Below are 14460 nucleotides of genomic sequence, written 5' to 3'. Positions count from 1 at the left end.
AATGTTTTCACGGGTACAACGTGTGTTAGTGTTTATTTTTCGTATATTTATTTCAGACTATTCGCTATTCATACATTCACGTTTTTGCGCAATAACAAGTTAAGACAATTGTCCTTTTCGCTAGGAAACCATTTAAAATATATATAAATTTCTTTTTCTGAGTGCATTGGAATTCATCAAGCTTTGCTTGCGCTTTCTCGCCCGTTCAGTTAGAAAGCCAGCATCTTCATTCGTTTAAAAAAGTGTGACGGCATATGTATGTGGATAACTTGGATAACTAATTGGTTGCGCCCAAATGATTATCAATTTGAGGGTCTGTAGGTTTACAGAGTCTGGAGATAGTTGAAGACCTCTTGACTCGAGTTGGCCACGTTGTTGAACTGGTCTGGATACTGTTCACGTATTTCCGCAAGGAAGGCAAGCGCGCTGATTTTGCTATCTCCGTCGGGCATTTGCTCCTTGTATAATACGTCTATTGTGATCTTCAGGATCTGTTCAAGGTAGTCAATAATAGTCGGACGTGCATGCATGTACAGTACACGGAAGGCTTTGTGCACCATATCGTTCTCGTCCGTATCCTCACGCAGTGGCAAATGCGACAGTAAAACAGGCAACACTTGCGCCAAAGGCACAATATTATGATTGGTCACGATCAGACGGGAAACGGCACCGCAAATATTGTCCAGGGCTGGGGCATTTGTCTCCGAAGCAATGGCACCCGAGAGAGCTTGCAGAATGACCTGGAAGGAACTGATAAAAATGCAGATTCATTAGTATCTAAATTCGTGGCAGTTCTTATATGTGGCGACTCACTCAAAAGATTTTTCCTCGGCGCACAAAACCAGCTCGCCCAGTCCAAAATAGCAATTCTGGCGCGCCTTTGGTTCGGGGTCATTTACGCCATCGACAAAAATGGGGCACAGAGTATCAAAGTAGGTGACAACACAGTTACCCAGCGATTGGAAAGAGTCGGCCAGAGCGCCATACACAAAAGTGCGCTGTTCACTCAAATCATTTCGCTTGGCCTTGTTCTGCAAAGCAATCGAAAGGATATGTTAATTTAATTAGGATATGGATATATTTGGATGATCCGTGACATACCAGCTTGTTTAAGTAGTACTGATAGACGCGTCCAAAGTACATGGAGAATACATCTGGTGCTAGGGCTTTGCCAAACGCTGGCAACAGATTGCCAGCATTCTCCAAAAGCAATTCGTCAAATTCACTATCCTCGGCATCGTCCTCGTCACCGCCGCCGGTTGGCTCATTAAACTGGCAAGCCATTTTATTGTTCAGGACATCTTTGATGCAAGCAAAGATCAAGTCGGCAATTTCCTGCGTGGGCACCGCAGTAGTCTTCACTTCAATGAACAGTTCGCTCAGCGTGTCAAGCAAATGTATGACCACGCCCTGTTCCTCATCGTTGCGGATCATATGGGCGAACTTGGGCATGATAATCAAGCAGGCGCGCTTAACACCCTCACCATCGCCCATTTTGTGAAGTGCGATCACAAACGAGCAGATAGCCTCAACGGCAGACTTGCGTACATTTTCCTGGGGATGCTCAATCACCTTGTACACGTTCTCGAAAGATATCTGCAGATATGGAGCAAAGGCGCTGCCGGTGTTAACGGCAAATTCCTTGAGGGCGAGTATGGCCTCCTCCTTTTCATATACAAAGTCATTCTCCACCTGATAACCATCATCATCATCGTCATCCTCGTCGTCTGTGTTATCCAGATCAATGTCATTTTCAGTGGGCGGCTCTTCGGGGAACAAATTGTTACCGGCAGCGTCATCCTCATTTGGAAGCATATCATCCGTAGATATAACCGATTCGATAAGGCGATCAATGATTTTGGGAAACACAGTCGACATGCTCTCGTTAACCACAATGGACAGGGCGCCCATTAGATTGTAGATCGCGCGTCTAAAGTCCGGATCGTTGGGCCCTTCGTCCAACATCATAAGGCAGTAGGCCATCGTATCATTGGCCAGGGGTATAAAGTTATCTTTGCCCACAACACGTGTTATGGAAGCCAGCGTATCAATAGCCTCGTTGCGCAGCTCCTTCATGTCATCGGCGCATTCCTTTACCAAATAAATCTGCAGTATTTCAACAATTTTTGGAAAATATGGCATTAAATTCTCCTTGGCAGCTAAAGCTGTCGCCGAGATAGCCGACAGGGCCAGCACACGCAGATGCACCGAATTCTGGGGATCCAGCGTATCGAAAAGACTGCAAAAATGTGAAATTAAAAAGGAAACTTAAATGGCACCAAATCATATATTTCTTACCGATTCATCAATAGAGGCAAATGTGGCACAATATCCTCTTCCAGATTCTGGCAGTACGTTTCCAAAGCGTAAAACATGCGGTCAGTGTGCTTCGGTTCCGGATTGCCACTCTGCAAAATGGTTCAAATAAAAGATATAGCCGAATAAGCTTGATTACAGTCTTATTGTGCTGGGGTGTGAGAGCATGCTTCAAAACAAGTGCTGTCCGTAAATACTTGCGTATTTAATCTCTGATACCCGATGCTCAATTGATATCTTAAGTTTTACAATGTATATTTAATAGTTATGGGAATAACAAATAACCGAAGCATCTTCGATATAAGGGAATAAGCACGCTGGCAAAGTGTTTGGAAATAAACTTTTCTCTATCCTCAACTACAATATTAAGTTGCGGCAATACGAGAAACAATATAAACAAGAAACAACAGTTACTTATCTTCGGGTTGCCGAAGAATAAATACCCTTGCAGACATAGGCTTAAGGACTCCGCTATATAAAACATCAACATCAGACCGGATTATCATATGCATATGAAAAGCTTGTGATCATATGAGGGTGAGAAGCAGCATAATGAAGATACTAATTGGCGAGTTACAAAAAAAAAACCTTTTGCATAACAAACACACATACAAAAAGTACAGAGCAACATCACTGATCAAAAATATATACAAAATTACATGTCCCTCTGCAAGGGTACAAAAACAATTCCACAACAGGCAATACATTTACAGTGAGATGAAGTGTGCAATAAAAATGAAGTATTGATTAAGAGCTAGGAATTTGAATTGAGAGAAAAGCACCCTGTATTTGGTGAGAACTGATTTGCGTTTAATTTGGAGCTGATTTATGTACTGAATGGTATCTTTGCCGGGTACGGGATTCGGCTCGTTGCCGTTGCCGTTTTGCTCAGCCTTTTGGACGCAGCACAAACAAAATAAGATAATTATCATGTAGACTATAGATATTAGCCGTGATGAGCTTACCTTCAGCTCAATCACCAGCTGCTGCAGAAAATCAAATAGCACTGGCAAAATTTGTGGAGCAAACTTCGATATTTCCGGCTGCAGATGCTCTGAGAACTGGCCCAGCGCAAAGAAGCTGGCAATGCGCACGATTGGCGAATTGTCGGCAATGCCGCTCTTCACGATATTCAACATGACTTCCAAATACTTGGAGCAAATGGCCTCCGAGCAGCCCTCGGCGATGACAGCAATGCAAAGGAAGGCAGCACGACGCCGCAAAGGATCCGGATTCTGCAATGCCGGTTCGAGCAGCTGCAGCAATGGCGGTATCAGCCTCTCCGCTGACATATTAATGGCCAGTAAATCGAGGGTTTGTGTGGCCGCTGTTACCGGGCTGTTGCTGCTCTCGCCCGTAAATAGCTCATCTGCGTACGCCAAAAAAAAAATATGTATCATGAAAATGTCAATTAGAGCGTGCAAGACTTTGTCTTACCGTCATCCAGTTCCGTTTCGCAGCACATCATCTCAAATATGACGGATATTATAGGCTCGAGCAGCTTCTGTTTGACAATCGCCTTCTTCTTGATGCGCACCACACGGCCAATAAACGTGACCACCTGGACGCGTATGGAGTCATCGATTTGCTTATTGTTAGCCGTTTCGAGGCAGAATTCCATAAGAGGCTTAACATTGTTATTAAGCAGCTTTGGCACGTACTCGGCAATGCTGTCAATGACATCGAAAACTATGGAGAACTCCTGCTCATCACCTTTCTGCGCAAAGGCAAAGACTGTCTTGATGATGAGCGGCAAAACCTTAAGCACTGTCTGCTCGGCGCTCGTGTGACCGCTCACGAACGGCATCAGATAGCTCATGCCCATGGTTATGTTTGCGACAGTAGGCGTGGCCAGATTACCCTTGGCCTCTGCGGACATAAGAACAGCGGCAAACATCTGGCAAATGGAGTCCATGTGACTGACAAATTGATCGGGAGCCGCATCGGTAAGAGTGGCAAATATCGAGGAGCCCAGCTCACTCTCCGTGGGATCATCCACACTGCAGCGGCTAAAGATGAAGTTCAACAGTTCCGTCAGCCACGAGTCTTTCTTCTCCTCCTCGTGACGCACCAAGGAGCCAATAAACTGGGCAATTGCATTCTTCACTGACTTTTCCTTTTCGGCAATCAATACCTGCAGCATGCCGGTCTTAATGCTGCAAAGATTGCAATTTAAATCAACCCCTTTTTTATTCGCAATAACGCGCTGCTGCTTCTTACCTTTCCTTCTGCTCGGCTGGGACCATTTGCCAGTTGCGCAGCTTCTGGAGCCGCTTGTTCAGCAGCACTGCGGCAAATTGGCGCACTTGCGGCTCCCGCGGTGACACAACTATCTGACATAGTGCCGGCAGTGTGTCCGGATTTTCGTAAGCCTTGCCCAGCTCATTGGTCGCCTAGCAACAAGAATTTAATAGATCAGACACATGTGATTTTACACATAAATTAATTAATAGCCGGCAAATATGTATATTCATGTGTATGTATATGTATTTGGATGTGCAAACAGCGTGGTTTGAATCATAGACATTGCACACATAAACAACAAGAAAATGCCCAGTGCAACCGACTGCGCAATACCCTGTACTTCTTGGTTGTGGCGTTGGTGGTGAGAAAACCATCGATGTTGCTATTTTCAGGCATTATTGCCACTTCCGCTATTTTCAGAGATCGTTAACCGGAAATTTGAAATGATTAATTAATTTAGCTTGTTTTTAGCATCCTTATGACCTTTTTACCGCCAAAGAGTGCTTGAGAAAGCTAATTCAACTATTTCTGCGATTTTTAACATTGAATTCAGGTACTTTCCGACAGTTAGCAACACTAATCCCTTGTAACCTTATTGGCAAATTTTCGTACATACATATTTGCGGGGTTTGTCAGACACCTTTTTAGCGTGGATATATATATACCAAGCGTGGTTTATATTCCAACATGCCAATCCCTAGTTTCAACATATTGCTTCCAACTGCGCCGACGGCAATATACTATTTTTTACTCTGCGAACAGAGTATAAATATACAATATATGTATATATGTATGTATAGGAATGTGTCTAGTATCAAAATGTGCACATGGTATAACTATTTCCGATACATATTTAAGCGAATAATAACTAAGGGAATTCTATCGCCCATTCCATTGTATACACACGTGCCAAGGTACTTTAAAAGCAAAATGGAGACAGTTGATGACATTTGGCAAATGGGCGCCTTTATAGGCGTCGGCATACTTTTATTCTGGTTTAAAGGAGTTGTTTGTGCGTGCAATTAATATGCCGGTAGCTTACCTGACGTATGCGTTCAGTGTCCGTACACAATAAGCCGGCGATGATTTGATCCAACACAGCGTCCATTTTTTAATGCTGTTTAAAATCAATTGGCCTCGCACAGCAAAAATCCAAGGAGCACTTATTCAATATGCCGCCGAAGCACGAGCCCGAAACGACTGTTGGCGAATATTTGCGAAAAAGTGTGGTGTGGTGGGCTAGGGCTGAAAAGCACAACAGCACCACGTTTTCAAACTGACAGGGCTACAACAAATATATAATATATGCAGTTTTGACTTGTTTAAAGACTGACAATACTCACACTTAATAGATATGTTTTTAATTTTGGCATATGACATACATATTGAGCTGCCTACTTTGTTAAATAGCTTAAAATTAAAAACAAAAGTTTTTAACATAGCTTCGATATTATTATACTGAAAAAACGATAACAAAAAAAAACACATCGGAAAGTGTGACCAGTTCTGTGCACAGCTGCGTCGTGAGTCACGAGCACCATTTTGAACGCTAACGACGCGCGTTTTCTTATTACTAACCAAAATTTATTGTTTTGTGCCTTAATTGTTTGTTATTGTTGTGCGTTAAATGGATAAAAGTGCTAGGAACCATAGCGGTAACAGTCAGAGAGATCAAAACTCCTTGGGCATACTTAGCATGGAGAACCTCAGAGGTAAATATTGTGCATATCAACAGCTGTTCCAACTACATATTATTTTAAATGTTTAGTTTTCGGGGACATGTCCGGCATGAGTAAGAGCGGCAGTGCAAATACGAGCAGGGAATCATTGAATATCCAGGAGCGACTCAGGGTAAGCAAGTGACTTATATTTGTGGATAGAAAAAAAACGCGCGCTTTGAAATTTCAGGCGGGAAGACTTAAGGCATTGGAGACGCTGGAAAAACCACGGCCACGCTCCAGCTATGCATTTGAGGAGAGGAATTATACTGCTCCAGGAGGCAACAAGGCTAAGCGTAAGTGCAAGCTCACTATTGAGGCACAAAATATTTTATACATCGTTTTGCAGCCAGCAATCGTGTTAGCGTTGCGTCTAGTCGCGGCGAAAACAGCACAAACATATCCGATCTGATCACTGAGGAAACCATTGACCTCAACTCCAGTGGCTCCGTTTTGATGGCGACTCCTGCACCCGCGGGCACAAACATATTCTTTGAGCCGGCCGAGATTACGGGCCGCTCAACGTTATGCAAAAGCGGTAAGAATGAATCGTCCAGAAAGAGCAGCGTTATCTCTGTGGCGGACATTCTGAAGTCCTCCTTTGTGGAGAGGGCCCGTGTGCAATTTGCCAAGCGGCTGGAGCACATGCCTGCCACTGAATTCACAAGCAGCAGCAGCCTCAGCGATTCGTTTAGTTGCTCGCGCAGTTTGCCGCGCACTGCGGACCTGAGTAACGCGAGCCTTAATGGCGGCTCGGGGATTTCGTTCGGCTCCGCCACTGGTCAGGGCTTTGACGAGAGTTTTGCTCCAGCTGAAATGATGCAGTCCCAACTTGTGATGGGCGAGATATCGTGGGCGCAAGAATTTGCAGCCGTGCCAGCGGCAACGCTTAGTAAACAGGCATTGCAAAAGATTTCCGCGCCGCCACAAACGCCAGAAATTGAGACCTCTGTGTCCAAGTAAGTTGAATGTGTTCCATTTAAGAAACGATTATGACAGTGCAACTTTGCAGCTCGGTTATTGCCGGAGACCCCAACTTTTCGCTGGGCAACTACTTTCAGATGCGTTCGGAGAACTTATCATTCATTGTGGGCAGAGCGAGTCGCGACAAGATGCAACCAGGCGAGGCTCTGGTCGACCAGCACAACACAACGGTAAGCAGTGCAGGCGAGAAAACGCCACAAATCGATAACAAAACATATACAAAGATCGAAAGCGCCAAGATGGAGCGCAATCTGATGAAGAAGATGCAACAGGACAAGTTCAACAAGGCACTGCAGGCAGAAACAAAGAAGCAGCCAACTAGCTCGGAGCTGCTCAGCTTGTCAGCCATCGATGAAGCCTTGCGTAAGTAGATACAGTAAAGCCTAAAGAGAGATTGCAGATAAATATCATAAATTGGTTTTGATTTAATAGGCAACCTGGACATGAATTCGGACACCTCCGTTGGCGATGTTGTCAATAGATTGCGGGCCCGTGGCTATGGGTATGATCCCGACGACGAAGACAAGGAGAATGAGCATAGCGACGACACGCTGTGCAAATCCAAGTCCCGTTCCAAGCTCACGGACACAATGAGCTTTACAGATTCGCTTTTGAATTCGACTGACTTTCAGCAGCTGCAGAATAGCATGGCGTCAACAAAAAAGCGCCAGCCGCTGAGTCCACTGGCAGACTTCATGCCAAGCCAGCCCAATATACTGGTGACGGCTAGCGATGATCTTGATCATGATCACGATGCCGACATAGATGAATGGCCCTCGACACCGGTGAAGTCCCCTGGACGTCATATGCGCCGCACCAAATCTCCGCATTCCCAACGAAACGTCAGTCCAACGAGCAGTGATGGCGTGCAGCCACTGCCCACCACCGATGAGGATGGGGATGCAGACGAGGATAAGACGCCGGTTAACAAGAAACGCAATCTAACTCTGCCCGCTATAAGCAATCAAAACTCGTTCTGTTCCACGCGTCTGGATGGCTGCGATGCGGTGCCATCGTCCAGCGAATGTGACTTTGGCATATCACCAAATTTGGGCCAAAGCGTTTCTGCCGCCAATTTGCGTCATGTGTCGCCGTTATCGTCGCCGCGCAGCTGTCTGTCCTCGCCGCTGCTGGACAGCACAACAAATTCGGAGCGTCGTCTTCTGCTTATCGGCTCCGGTGCAGTACGCAGAGCCAACACCTCGCCAGCTCCCAGCGAGGCCAGCTCCACAAGTGGTTTCAATGCATTACGCAAGGTTGGCAATGGCACCCAAATAAACGCAGCGCCACGCAGCACTTCGCGTTGCTCCAACTCCAGCGAGTTCAGTCATCGCGATGGAAAACTACTGCCCCTGAAGGTGACCCATACGAGCCTATGCTGGGGTAGCACCAAACTGCGCACAGATGTACGCAAGTCCATGCAGATCAAGAACACGTCCGACAAGCGTCTGGTGGTGCGACTGTGCATACAGGGACCAGGCTTTCAGCTGGTCAGCGGCGATGGAAACTCCATTACCTTACAGTCCATGGAATGCCGTAGCATAGGCATCACCTTCTGCCCGACGGTTAGCGGCGCAGCCATTGGTGCGCTCTCGTTCTATGCGCCCTTTGGCGCCAACAATTGCCAGCAGCCGGGAATGGAAATACCGTTGTACGGTTACGGTGGTAACGCCTCCATTACTATACAGGGACTACTTAAGGGACCGGTCGGCGCCAGCTTCCTTACCGTCGGCAATGTATGCGAGCTGGCCTCGGGCCCGCTGACTGCCAGCTTCAAGTTCTACAATAAGGGACCGCTGACAGCCTTTGCGGGCATCACAATTGATTCGACGGTGTTTTTGAAGCCGCGCCTTAATGCCGCCTTCGAGGTGCGTCCCAGCAAGATTATTCTGCCGCCGCACAGTGAAGCTGTGGTGGAAATTGTCTTTCGACCCAATCGCGAGGACATCAAGAACATACTGAAGAAGACGTCGCAGGTACAGACACTGGCAAATATGCGAATCTTTTGCGGCGATGAACCCAACCGCCAGCGCATGCGTGCCCTAGTGCAGCGCATGACTGGCGAGCAGCGGGAGCAGCTGACCTCATCCATGCTAGACAACATCTTGTGCCGTTTTCCGGGTGAGCAATCCATTCGCAGCTTGGCCATGCTGAACGAGCCGGCTGAGTTTATACTCGATCTGGTGACGGTGGTCCGCATTATTGATGTGGCTCTGACCCTGAATCGCGACTTTGACGAATCTGCTGAAACTTCGCATCTGTGTTTGCCAGACGCCGAGGAGACGGTGCTATTTCGTACTGTGTGCGCCGCTAATTCGCCGACGCCCAGCAATATGCTGGAGCCCGTTGATGAGCTACATGAGGCAGATACTACTTCGGCCATTGAGCAGCAGCCGCTGGATCGCAACTGGTCAGTGGAGCCGGAGGCCATTGAGCTTGATTTGTCCAGCGGTGGGAATGCCATAGACGGAGTCAAGCTTTTCATTAGGAACAGCTTCAGCTCACGGCAATATATTGAGTTGAACTGTAATGTGGCAAATTTGCTGCACATTACACCCAGCGAATGTTATGTGGCACCCGATGGTGGTCAGGTGGAGGTCCTGGTGCGGCCACTGCGCACACCAAGCCGTGAAATACTTAAAAATCAAATGCAGCTCCTCGTCGAGGTGTCCATGGAAAATGAACGTATTAATGTGCCCGTTACTTTTAAAGTTTGAATTTATATTTACCGTTTTGTGAGATTAATTGTATTTTTTAATTTTCATTTGCTTGTCATGTTTTATAAATAGCTATTTTAGAAACGAATTTTTAAAGTTATTTAACTGCACAACGGAAAAGTATGCCACAAAAGTGTGGAACTTCTTTTGGTATATTCAGGTATTTTTGCCGTACTTTGAGCTGGTCACACTACTCGCATTCACCAAAACAAATTTTTACTTGCGGTGATTTGGTTTGGTTAATTTAATTTCTTAATAACAACAAAGATAACTTGGCAGTGCAATAAAAGCTTTGCTTTTAGTTGACGTAGGCATATAATATGCCTTCCTATGAATTGGCGCTGGTGCTGCGGCAGCTTCCGCGGGTTTGTACAAGAATGCACTTGTTATGTAAAGTAAATAAAAAAATGTGCGTTTTCTTGTAGCCGGAATTGATATCAGTTATAAAGCGCACAGCTGAAGCAATTTTCGATAAAGGCGGCATTATTCGAAAGTTTGAAAACCTCGGAACACGTGCCTTGCCATTCAAAGTAAGCGAACATGGTGTTGTACACCGGGAAGCAACCCACTTTACCATTATGTTCGACACGGCGCCCACAAAACTGTCGGATCTCAAAGAGGAGTTCGGCCGAGACATCGATATAATACGCAGACACATCTTCAAGGTGGAAGAACCAGAGGAGTACAAGTGCACATTGCATGAGGAAATGCTGCCGCCGGCCTATCGCAAGGATGTACAGGAGATTATTGATATAGCTAAAAGGAAACAGAAACCAAAATATAACTACAACTCAGGACTGGACTATTATCCCTTCCAGAAGTAGACCTAAAGAAGGTTCCAATAATAAAAACATTGTGAACTGTCCAACATTGTCTTAGTACATCTAGTTCCTATGAATACTTAGGCATTATGAACTGCTTGAGCTCGTTGATGAAATATTTAGTTTATCAGGCAAGTTCACAACGATAGGTCTTTATTGATTTTATGGTACACAATTAATGTTATCACAAATTGATAAACAGTCGTAATCAAATCAGCCATAACTTACAGCGCCTGCGAACGTACTTATAAATAGTCTTAGTCCAATAGTCAATCGTTGAGGCAGAACAGTTAAAATGGCACCCCAAATACGTGCAATCTCTGCGGAACTGCAAGCAACTGCTAAGGAGCGCCTAAACGAGGATCCTGATCGCATTGAAGCTGACCTGGAGGCACTGAAGACTTGGATCAGGCAGCAGCCTCATCTTAATCCACGCATAGATGATCAATTCTTAGTAGGTTTCCTGCGGGGCTGCAAGTACAGCCTGGAGAAAACCAAATCGAAACTGGATAAGTTTTACACGTTGCGTACCAAATATCCAGAACTTTTTAGCGTAACTGATGTGGACGATCCCAAGCTACGAGACATTCATCGAATGGGGTAACTAACCTATAATAGCGGTCACTTATAAAGGTCACTAGGTAATCTTTATTCTGTCATATTTAGACCAATAATCTACCTACCCAACACATTTAATGGAGCCCGCATAGGCATATTTAGAATGGGTGTTACTCCTACTGATAAATATAACATTTTAGACGTAATGCGTGTCGGACAAGTTATGCAGGAAATTGGACTAATGGATGATGATACCGCCATAATTAATGGAGTAGTTTTCATTATGGATATGAAGTCCGCAACGGCAGCGCATATGTTCCAAATGACCCCCGGACTGGCAAAAAAGATGACAGTGTTTAGTGAGGAGGCATTTCCTATGAGGCCGAAGGCTCAGCATTTTGTGAACACGATTCCTGGTTTCGAGACTGTGTTCAATATGATTAAACCAATGATGTCCAAAAAGCAACAGGAAAGACTCTTTGTTCACGCTAAAGTGGAATCATTAATCGAACATGTACCTTTGAAATATCTACCCAAGGAGTATGGTGGTGAGAATGGGTCCATTGAAGAAATTGTAGCGGATATGGAGAAAAAGTTTGATCAATATAGGGATTACTTTAAAGCTAATGCCCAATATGGCACTGACGAAAAACTGCGTCCAGGTAATCCAATTGATTTTGATAGCCTTTACGGTACAGAGGGCTCATTTAGAAAGTTAAATGTAGATTAGGAATTATTTCTTGTTAAAACGTAAGCATTGAGAATTTTATAAAACAAATGGACGTCTATTTCCTGAAACCAATGTATATTGTGATTTAAAATTTTAAAAAATTCCGACATCTATTTTGACGATTAATAATCGAAAATATCGATAGTGAAGTGGACAAATTGACAGTTCTACCCCATGTGACTTTGACGTATGGAAAAAAACAGCGTTTAACAGCAAATATGATGTTAACATAATATATTTTGTTGCATAGTTCTTGGTTAAATTTGTGATATAATGTGTTATAATTTGCTGCGAAGCCAAAAAATTCAAGTACCGACCACTGCCTACTGTTGATAGCAGTTCAAATGTTAATGTTAAGTCGGTAATCTGTTAATTAACATCCCTGTGTGTCATGACGTATGTGTGACTGACTTAAGGAAAAAAGTGTATCACATAACTCTGTCGTAGTTGTATTTTTTATTTAATTGGGACGTAAATTTAGGTAAATTTGTGGCTTGCAACTGGCCAAAAGCGGTTGTGGATGCCAACAAATTAGTCAGAGTTAACGAATCAACCAACACTGTGTTAAATCGATATCTATATGTGTACCTAAACGAGTATCCCATAATTTCGAGCACGCGTTTGTAGAGTATTTTGCGTTGCAAAGATGCATTCGCTTAATTGGACATCGCGTTTAATATCACGGGCGTTGCGTAGCAGCTTCTCAACGCTGCTCGACTCGGCATCGGGTGCCACAACCAAAGGTGCTGCAAAGCCAACACCAAATCGATCTCGGCCCCGATTCGTTTCGGTGGTTTGTGGCTTTGCCAAGGACAATCTGCGACACAAATATAAGCCTGGCAAATACGGCGAAGACTCGTGGTTTAAGGCATCCACAGAGTCCGCGGATGTGATGGGCGTGGCCGATGGCGTCGGCGGCTGGCGCAGCTACGGCATCGACCCGGGCGAGTTTTCATCGTTCCTCATGCGCACATGCGAGCGTCTGGTGCGCTGCACCCACTTCAATCCGCAACGACCTGTCAACCTGCTTGCCTACAGCTACTGCGAGCTAATGGAGCAAAAGAAGCCCATACTTGGCAGCAGCACGGCGTGTGTGCTTATCCTGAATCGGGAGACGAGCACGGTGCACACGGCGAATATTGGGGATAGCGGTTTCATGGTGGTGCGCAAGGGCGAGATTGTGCATAAGTCGGAGGAGCAACAGCACTACTTCAATACGCCGTTTCAATTATCCCTGCCGCCGCCCGGCCATGGGTCCAATGTGCTCAGCGATAGTCCCGAATCGGCGGACACAATGAGCTTTCCCGTCAAGGAGGGTGATGTCATACTGATCGCCACCGACGGTGTCTTCGACAATGTGCCCGAGGATCTGATGCTGCAGGTGCTGCGCGACGTCGAGGGCGAACGGGATCCGGTCAAGCTGCAAATGACGGCCAACACGCTGGCCCTGATGGCCCGCACCCTCTCCCTAAACAGCGAATTCCTCTCGCCATTCGCCATCAGCGCTCGACGCAACAATATACAGGCGCGCGGCGGCAAGCCCGATGACATAACTGTGGTGCTCGCCACCGTGGCGATGTGAACTAAGTCGTCCTAATCCCTAGTTATTAAATGTAATTAATTTTGTAGTTTGTACTCGTTTAGTTTTAGGAGTGAGTTTTGTCTATATGTTTAAGCTGCATGTTGAGATTGTGAGGACAGACAGACAGACACTTCAATTGTTAGTTACATATACCCACGACCACGCCCACTCATACACATACTAATCGACTTATCGACGCATCCTGGCGAGGCGACCCCAACAATTAATCCAAGTCTAAAGCGTATACAAAATGCCTTGAACCATATATATATAATGTATAAGTAGATGCGCTTTGAAAACGAAAATATTATCAGCCGAAATGATCGTTGTCGTCAATAGCAACGGTTACGAGTTCTAATCAATTATTAAATGCGACATACATTACTTACATACATACATACATACATGCGTACATAATATATACCCACACCCCAAAAACATTTAAAAATTGTGGGAAGTTAAAATGCAAAAGCTTTGCAATTATTGAACTGAGGATTATATCCAGGCAACTGTCCGACGAACTGTTAGTCAAATGTACTCACTGATATTGCGATTTAATAAAAAACAAAAAATATTCATTGAAATTAATCAATATAAAAGAATTTTTAATTATTCCATGACTGCTGAAAATATGCATAAATGTAAGTAGAGCAAAGGGGGTGCAAAGGTCGTTCAAGCTATTTTTGTATGTATCGAGGCTAAAGGTTGCTTTTTCCAACTTCGATTGCATTTGGTCAGTGTATATATGTGTATATATATTTAGGTATTCTATTTTTAGACATCATTCTAG

General features: G+C 44.9%; 5 protein-coding genes across 5 annotated transcripts; 4 read left to right on the top strand and 1 right to left on the bottom strand.

The window, feature by feature from the left end:
- Window positions 1-25: 25 nt before the first annotated feature.
- On the bottom strand, window positions 26-5886 carry LOC135433927 (importin-4-like). The gene is made up of 8 exons (XM_064690228.1): window positions 5603-5886; window positions 4537-4709; window positions 3754-4472; window positions 3282-3685; window positions 2299-2408; window positions 1102-2239; window positions 814-1031; window positions 26-750 (listed from the first exon to the last, which is right to left on the bottom strand). Exons 1-8 carry the CDS (start codon window positions 5666-5668, stop codon window positions 324-326), a joined length of 3255 nt encoding a protein of 1084 aa, XP_064546298.1. The 5' UTR covers window positions 5669-5886; the 3' UTR covers window positions 26-323.
- A 184-nt stretch (window positions 5887-6070) lies between these two features.
- On the top strand, window positions 6071-10007 carry spd-2 (spindle defective 2). The gene is made up of 6 exons (XM_064690234.1): window positions 6071-6272; window positions 6329-6411; window positions 6469-6520; window positions 6628-7237; window positions 7291-7625; window positions 7695-10007. Exons 1-6 carry the CDS (start codon window positions 6188-6190, stop codon window positions 9977-9979), a joined length of 3450 nt encoding a protein of 1149 aa, XP_064546304.1. The 5' UTR covers window positions 6071-6187; the 3' UTR covers window positions 9980-10007.
- A 175-nt stretch (window positions 10008-10182) lies between these two features.
- On the top strand, window positions 10183-10847 carry mRpS6 (mitochondrial ribosomal protein S6). The gene is made up of 2 exons (XM_064690232.1): window positions 10183-10344; window positions 10405-10847. Exons 1-2 carry the CDS (start codon window positions 10300-10302, stop codon window positions 10801-10803), a joined length of 444 nt encoding a protein of 147 aa, XP_064546302.1. The 5' UTR covers window positions 10183-10299; the 3' UTR covers window positions 10804-10847.
- A 109-nt stretch (window positions 10848-10956) lies between these two features.
- On the top strand, window positions 10957-12160 carry LOC135433930 (alpha-tocopherol transfer protein-like). The gene is made up of 2 exons (XM_064690230.1): window positions 10957-11400; window positions 11467-12160. Exons 1-2 carry the CDS (start codon window positions 11096-11098, stop codon window positions 12086-12088), a joined length of 927 nt encoding a protein of 308 aa, XP_064546300.1. The 5' UTR covers window positions 10957-11095; the 3' UTR covers window positions 12089-12160.
- Window positions 12161-12489: 329 nt separating this feature from the next.
- LOC135433928 (protein phosphatase PTC7 homolog) lies at window positions 12490-14066 on the top strand. Its single transcript, XM_064690229.1, has one exon. The coding sequence runs from the start codon at window positions 12735-12737 to the stop codon at window positions 13668-13670; it is 936 nt and encodes a 311-aa protein (XP_064546299.1). The 5' UTR covers window positions 12490-12734; the 3' UTR covers window positions 13671-14066.
- The last annotated feature ends 394 nt before the right edge of the window (window positions 14067-14460 follow it).

Source organism: Drosophila montana, unplaced genomic scaffold (genome assembly GCF_035044405.1).
Source record: "Drosophila montana isolate Dmon_TW-CO22-7 unplaced genomic scaffold, ASM3504440v1 contig_3240_1, whole genome shotgun sequence".
Taxonomy (NCBI): domain Eukaryota; kingdom Metazoa; phylum Arthropoda; class Insecta; order Diptera; family Drosophilidae; genus Drosophila; species Drosophila montana.
The sequence above is the reverse complement of the archived record's forward strand: the minus strand, read 5'-3'. Positions and strand labels throughout refer to the sequence as shown.

Bases quoted from the DNA above. Each gene is read 5' to 3' on its own strand.
- spd-2 (XM_064690234.1), top strand. From the start codon at position 6,188: ATGGATAAAAGTGCTAGGAACCATAGCGGTAACAGTCAGAGAGATCAA. The intron at 6,412-6,468 runs GTAAGCAAGTGA...TTGAAATTTCAG, and splicing joins ATATCCAGGAGCGACTCAGG to GCGGGAAGACTTAAGGCATT. The intron at 7,626-7,694 runs GTAAGTAGATAC...TTGATTTAATAG, and splicing joins AGCCATCGATGAAGCCTTGC to GCAACCTGGACATGAATTCG.
- LOC135433928 (XM_064690229.1), top strand. From the start codon at position 12,735: ATGCATTCGCTTAATTGGACATCGCGTTTAATATCACGGGCGTTGCGT.
- LOC135433930 (XM_064690230.1), top strand. From the start codon at position 11,096: ATGGCACCCCAAATACGTGCAATCTCTGCGGAACTGCAAGCAACTGCT. The intron at 11,401-11,466 runs GTAACTAACCTA...TGTCATATTTAG, and splicing joins CGAGACATTCATCGAATGGG to ACCAATAATCTACCTACCCA.
- mRpS6 (XM_064690232.1), top strand. From the start codon at position 10,300: ATGCCTTCCTATGAATTGGCGCTGGTGCTGCGGCAGCTTCCGCGG. The intron at 10,345-10,404 runs GTTTGTACAAGA...GTTTTCTTGTAG, and splicing joins TGCTGCGGCAGCTTCCGCGG to CCGGAATTGATATCAGTTAT.
- LOC135433927 (XM_064690228.1), bottom strand. From the start codon at position 5,668: ATGGACGCTGTGTTGGATCAAATCATCGCCGGCTTATTGTGTACGGAC. The intron at 4,473-4,536 runs GTAAGAAGCAGC...CAATCTTTGCAG, and splicing joins CCAGCCGAGCAGAAGGAAAG to CATTAAGACCGGCATGCTGC. The intron at 3,686-3,753 runs GTAAGACAAAGT...TGGCGTACGCAG, and splicing joins CGAAACGGAACTGGATGACG to ATGAGCTATTTACGGGCGAG.